Genomic DNA, 6520 nt, shown 5'->3' on the forward strand with positions numbered 1-6520 from the left:
GTAGGGGGCGGGGGCACCGTGAGCGGGTCGAGAGGCTGCGTGGGCCCCGGGAAGGAGAGAGGAACAGGCGTGCGCCGACCCTGGCAGACTGCCCGGAGGGGGCGACCTCAGCGTCCTGCAGGTCCGGCGCGTGCATCGGGTCTCTGCCTTCTGGGTTGCGTGCACACAGCGGGCGCAGGGCAAGGAATCCACAGTGACTGTTCCTGGAGGCTCTGTCCCTTCCTGCCGCCCTTGAATCCGCCCGCAGAATGGGAGGAGGAGTGCAGGAGGAGCCGCTCCGGAGGGTCAAGTGAGGTCACCCCTAGTGTGCGTGATGAGGGCTCTGTCTCGGAGTGGAGGACAGCCTTGAGCAGTTTCACTCAGCGTGCCTCCAAGATGCCAAGTGCTCCTGGGGACACTAAACCTCACTGGGGGTGGGGAGCAGGGAAGAGTGGCCAGTGAGAACAGAGAAGCCTGGTCCAAAGAGCAGAGGCAACTGCCTCTTGTGGGATGGCCTGCTTCTTATGGTGTCAGAGGAGGGCGGTGCTCACAGGAAGCCTGGTAGGTTCAGCAGTCAGGGCACCTGCTCTCTAATGGGCCCACCCTGCTGGGAGTGGATTTAGGGTGGAGTCTCCCGCCCTCCAGCAAAGCTCCCTGGACTTGAGGGAATTCATGAATCCTGGGCCCTAGGTGTGAGTGGGGTGGGACCTTGATGGAAACCACAGCGCTGCTGGCCATCTGTGACTGGACTGCTATGGTGGTGGCCAGGAGGTCACCCAGGCCTTGCCTAGAGGTCTCAAGGCTGGGAGAGCAGCTCCCTGGGGAACGATCTCTGATTCGCCCTGCTCACCTGCAGCCCTGAGGCGGAGCGCGCCCGAACAAGGCAGACCCGGCCCGCGGCCCCCATGGAGGGTGCGATGCAGCTCCTGAGCCGAGAAGGCCACAGCGTGGCCCACAACTCCAAGCGACACTACCACGATGCCTTTGTGGCCATGAGCCGCATGCGGCAGCGTGGCCTCCTGTGCGACATCGTCCTGCACGTGGCCGCCAAGGAGATCCGAGCACACAAGGTGGTGCTGGCCTCCTGCAGCCCTTACTTCCACGCCATGTTCACAAGCAAGTACCCCCCGCCTCCATGCAGTCTGGGCCACACTTGGGAAGGGGGTTTTTCTCTTTGGGTCTTTCGGAGTGCGCACGAACCTGACCCCCTGCCCCTATAGATGAAATGAGCGAGAGCCGCCAGACGCACGTGACGCTACATGACATCGATCCTCAGGCCTTGGACCAGCTGGTGCAGTTTGCGTACACGGCTGAGATTGTAGTGGGCGAGGGCAATGTGCAGGTGAGGCTGCCTCATCCCCACGCCCAGCCCCCACACTGGTCCTCATGCCCTGTGTGTGCCCATGCCCTGGTGTCTCTGCATCCCTGGTGCCTCTCCCCAACTACCTCCTATCCCATCTTTGCTTCCTTGGCGCCCTCCTGTCTTGGCCCCATCTCCATGCCCCATAGACTCTGCTCCCGGCCGCCAGCCTCCTGCAGCTGAACGGTGTCCGAGACGCCTGCTGCAAGTTTCTGCTGAGTCAGCTGGACCCCTCCAACTGCCTGGGCATCCGGGGCTTTGCCGACACACACTCCTGCAGCGACCTGCTCAAGGCGGCACACAGGTACGTGCTGCAGCACTTCGTGGACGTGGCCAAGACCGAGGAGTTCATGCTGTTGCCGCTGAAGCAGGTAACGTGCCAACTGGGGCCCAGCCCAGACCCTGACCCAGACCCCAGTACCCAGACCCCTGGTCTTTAAGTCCTAGCCCTTTGCTCACCGCCCCCATCCTCATTCTCAGCCTCTGACCCACATTCCAACCCCATCCAAGCTTTCTTCCATGGTGCTAACCCCATGCTGTTCCTACCATATCCCTGTCCTTAATCCCCAGTCCCTGTTTCTATGTCCCAAAGACTGCTCTGAACCTAGGCCCTCCCCACAACTGCAGGAACCAAATCTGTAGCTCCTGACCCTGCTTGGCCCCTCTCTGTAGGAATACTGAGGCCCCCAGCTGGACTCCCTCCCAGGCACCTTCAGGGCTCCCTGGGCCCAAGGACCCTCCCCAGATCTCAGGTCTGAGGATCCCCACCCCCAGGTGCTGGAACTGGTCTCTAGTGACAGCCTGAACGTGCCTTCAGAGGAGGACGTCTACCGTGCAGTCCTTAGCTGGGTCAAACACGATGTGGATGCTCGGAGGCAGCATGTCCCTCGGGTAAGGCTGGGTCTCGTGGCCCCATGTGGGAGATGCCGGTGGCTGAGGGCCTGAGTTCAGGGACTCTGGGTGGGGAGAGGGGGTAGGTGGTAAGATACTTGTCTCAAGGGGAAGCCTTTGTACAGATGGTACAGGCATCTGAGAGGGGTTGGGTCTCAGCTCTAGAGCCATTTGTGCCCCAGGGTCCCACCTGACCTCGATACCCACTACACCCAGCTAATGAAGTGTGTACGGCTGCCACTGCTGAGCCGTGACTTCCTGCTGGGCCATGTGGACACCGAGAGCCTGGTAAGGCACCACCCTGACTGCAAGGACCTGCTCATCGAGGCTCTCAAGTTTCACCTGCTGCCCGAACAGAGGGGCGTCCTGGGCACCAGCCGCACGCGGCCTCGGCGCTGTGAGGGTGCTGGCCCTGTACTTTTTGCCGTGGGTACGTCTACCCTGCTCCCACATATCATGTCCTTGCCCTGTGTCTCCCTCCATCCAGGACCTGGTGGCACATGACCACTAGTGTGACACAATCACCAATCCCCAGCTCCACCTGCCCTCAGAGCCCCCCATGCCCTTTCCCTTAAGCTGTGCTGGAGTGCCCAGACCATTGTCTCCCCAGGTCCCCCTTCCTGCCCCATCACCTCCCCCTCCCCAGGTGGTGGGAGTCTGTTTGCCATCCATGGAGACTGTGAAGCGTACGACACTCGCACCGATCGCTGGCATGTGGTGGCCTCCATGTCCACACGCCGGGCCCGGGTGGGAGTGGCTGCAGTTGGGAACCGGCTGTACGCAGTGGGCGGGTAAGCAGAAGCTGATCTTGGATCAGGGGTTTGTCTTGGGCCCCCTAAGCCAGCTTCAACTAATAGAGATCTCTCCTCTAGCTATGATGGGACCTCAGACCTGGCTACCGTGGAGTCGTATGATCCAGTAACCAACACATGGCAACCCGAGGTGTCCATGGGCACACGGCGGAGCTGCCTGGGAGTGGCTGCTCTGCATGGGCTCCTTTACGCAGCTGGGGGATATGATGGCGCCTCCTGTCTCAACAGGTAGTGGTGGGAGTCGGCCCCAGTGGCCTTGCAGGGTTGGCTCAGCAGCAGGAGGTGAGGCTGTATCATGACCATAGAGGTCACATCTGATTGGGGGGCTCATCTAGCTCAGGTCACTAGGGCCCCAGGGCCTCTTAGGCCATGGCAGACCCAGGACTGGCTCTTGGCTGTGTGGGCACTGCCACCCCTTCTTTTCCTCTCTGGAGTTCTGCCCACTGGTCCCAGCTCTGGGCCCAGGTGGACACTCACCTGGGATCATCCAGGCAGCCAGCAAGCTCTACTCATCTACTCCAATAGACTCCATCTACTCCTCTGGGTCAGAATGTCCAGGACACCCAGCACAGGATTAGTCATTTTGGGGGCAGGGCGAGTCCTGGGGCCAGGACGGCCTTGCTGCTGAGGCTGAGGGTCAGCAGCCATCTGGTACCCACAGTGCTGAACGCTATGACCCCCTGACGGGAACGTGGACATCCATCGCTGCCATGAGTACCCGGAGGCGATACGTGCGTGTGGCCACACTTGGTGCGTGATAGGGCCTGCCTTGTGCCGTGTCCACCCTCCTGACTGTCCCCCTGCCCTCTGACCCCTGAGAACCTGACAGCCAGCCGGAGCACCCCAATATGTTGACTTCCTGCAGATGGGAACCTGTACGCCGTGGGCGGTTATGATAGCTCTTCACACCTGGCCACCGTGGAGAAGTACGAGCCCCAGGTGCATAACGCACCCCACCCACAACGACCCCCTTCCCAAGTGCTGCCTGGGATCATCTCACGTTCCTGGAAGGAACATTCTGGAATAACCCACTCTCGTCCCAATGGAGTTGGGTCTGCACCATGGGAGTGGAAGGATACCCATGGTGGGTCTGCCTCCAGCCTGTCCCCTCTGTCACAGGTGAATGCATGGACTCCAGTGGCCTCCATGTTGAGCCGGCGCAGCTCAGCGGGCGTTGCAGTGCTGGAAGGGGCCCTGTATGTGGCAGGGGGCAACGATGGCACAAGCTGCCTCAACTCAGTGGAGAGATACAGCCCCAAGGCTGGTGCCTGGGAAAGCGTGGCACCCATGAACATCCGCAGGGCGGCAGGCCAGGGGTGTACACTTGGGGGGTAGCTCTCACCACCACAGTTGGTCTGCCTCCCAAGAGGCCAATGATCGATCTGTGTCCCGCCTGCACCCCCCCCAGCCCTGCCCCATCCCGCTACAATTCCTCTCCGCTCTGCCTCTTGACCCGCCCCCATTGCTCTTCTAGGGGCCTCCTCGTGCCCTTCCCCAAGGTTTCCCCACTCCTTGCTTCTAAGTGGTTTCCTCTTTGGCTCGCTGCTGGCTGGACCTTTCAGCCCCGCCCACCCCACCCCTAGGAGCACGCATGACCTGGTGTCCATGGACGGCTGGCTGTACGCTGTAGGAGGTAACGACGGCAGCTCCAGCCTCAACTCCATTGAGAAGTACAACCCGAGGACCAACAAATGGGTGGCCGCATCCTGCATGTTCACGCGGCGCAGTAGCGTGGGTGTGGCGGTGCTGGAGCTGCTCAACTTCCCACCACCGTCCTCGCCCACGTTGTCGGTTTCCTCCACCAGCCTCTGACCCGCAGCGCGGGTCCACCAGATGCCCCGTGCCTTAAGCCCCACCAGGGCAGCCCCAGCGCCTCCCTCTCATCAGTCCTCATGTGTCAGGGGTGGGGTCCATGGTTCCCACCAGGGATAACCTGCATCGTCTGTCCATGTCTCTGTGTTCATTCCTCAGCGTTCGTTTGTGTGTGTGCCGTTTGTTATTTATTTACTTATTTATTTATTTATTAATTCGTTATTTATTGATGGATGAACACCGCTGCATCTACCAGTTTATACGTTTACTCTTGGAGCATATGTTCTCCTGCGCATCTGGGGACCAAGCTGTCCTCCCACCCCACTCCCTGCTTTGGGTGTAAGGGAAGTGATATGGGTGGAGACACACTGCACGGGAGTCAGAGCGGCCCAGTCGGACTCTGCAGAGCTGCTGGCCAGGGTAGGCAGAGAAGTGGGGGAGGGGCTTTGTGAGCAGCTGCAGCCCTCTAGCCCGTGCTTTGCACATTGCCTTCGTTTTGTGCAGCCAGTCACTGTCCCTAGAAAGGGCACAAAGCAGGCTCCCTGTGTCCTGTGTCTGCAGTGTGGTGTCTTCTCTGGATCTTGTGCAGAGCTGGGCACAAACTCATGCACACAGACCCTCTACAGCAATATGAACCAACTTGAACAATAAACATCTTTTTTGGGCTCCGTGGGCCTGAGGTTGCATGTCCATCTCTGGTCCTTTTTGTCTCCTGTGCCTGTGGGGCTGCAGCACAGCCTTGGGTCCTGCGGAGCACTAGGGTAAGGGCCTATGGGTGGGTGTGCCGCCTGGCTGAGAAGCTGCATTGGCATTTGTGGCCTGCAAGGCAATATCTTTGTGTCCAGCACAGACACTGTGCTGTGGTATCTGGATCAGCACCCAACTGTGAGCATGGTTTGCTGCCAGCCTGATTCCCAAGGCCCCTGTTGTACTCTAGGCCCTGGAATGGGGCGCGTATTGGAGAGTGTTGCCTCCATGTCACCATTACTGTCCTGGGTGCTTGGAAGACTTGTGACTTCCAGCCTGGGTGTCATGAAACCTAGGGTTAGGGTTGACCCCTGCAGGAGAGGAGGCTGAGGAGGTTCTGGCTCCCCCTTCCCCAATGCGGCAAAGTCTGTCCAGCAACTGAACACTCAGTGAGCACGCAGTCCCATACAGTCACTGGTGACTCACAGGCGAGGATTAAGGTGGAAACAGGATGTGTGCTCATGCTTGGGGGAAGGGAGGGCAACTGGAAGGGGGTCCCAGCTTCATGCAGCTCCAGCACCCAGGTACTCCCTGACTGAACACCAGCCAGGAGGATGTTCACAGACCAGACCGGGGTCACCCCTCCGGTATAGGCCAACTCGTGAAGTGGGGAGCTCTTATCCTTTCCTGAGGGTATACCTATTTCCCTCCAGCGAGGGCTTTCTGGAGAAAGAGGCCCTCTGCCCCAAGACTGGCCAGTCCATGTGGAGGACGCAGGGCAGAGAACTGGAAGGCTCGGGCTCAGGTAGGAGCCAGGCCCCACCCATAAAGGCTCCACCTTCGGCTGGCCCCTGGGCTTAGGGCCGGAGGTGCCAGGGCCCCGCCCACCGCGGGAGGCGGGTACTGGAGGCTCCTGACAGAGGGACCCAGACCTGTCGACCTGCTTGGCCCCGGCCAGCCGCTGCCGCCGCCCCCCCTG

At 60.4% G+C, this 6520-nt stretch overlaps 1 protein-coding gene across 4 annotated transcripts in view; it reads left to right on the forward strand.

Annotated features, from left to right (window-relative positions):
- Positions 1-845: 845 nt before the first annotated feature.
- Positions 846-6520, forward strand: part of KLHL17 (kelch like family member 17) — a 6656-nt gene continuing 981 nt past the window's right edge. Inside the window, exons 1-11 of one of the 4 annotated variants that reach the window (XM_027766522.1) lie at positions 846-1095; positions 1200-1321; positions 1489-1710; positions 2114-2230; positions 2447-2660; positions 2877-3021; positions 3103-3270; positions 3704-3792; positions 3908-3981; positions 4162-4343; positions 4626-4777. In XM_027766522.1, coding sequence (XP_027622323.1) covers positions 885-1095; positions 1200-1321; positions 1489-1710; positions 2114-2230; positions 2447-2660; positions 2877-3021; positions 3103-3270; positions 3704-3792; positions 3908-3981; positions 4162-4343; positions 4626-4777 — 1696 coding nt within the window. In that variant the 5' untranslated portion in view covers positions 846-884. Of the gene's footprint in view, positions 1096-1199; positions 1322-1488; positions 1711-2113; positions 2231-2446; positions 2661-2876; positions 3022-3102; positions 3271-3703; positions 3793-3907; positions 3982-4161; positions 4344-4625; positions 4859-6520 lie in introns of those variants that run through there. The other 3 variants (XM_027766523.1, XM_027766525.1, XM_027766524.1) reach the window with 3 other exon arrangements.

The sequence above is a fragment of the Tupaia chinensis genome, unplaced genomic scaffold (assembly GCF_000334495.1).
Source record: "Tupaia chinensis unplaced genomic scaffold, TupChi_1.0 Scaffold143584_1, whole genome shotgun sequence".
Lineage (NCBI taxonomy): Eukaryota > Metazoa > Chordata > Mammalia > Scandentia > Tupaiidae > Tupaia > Tupaia belangeri.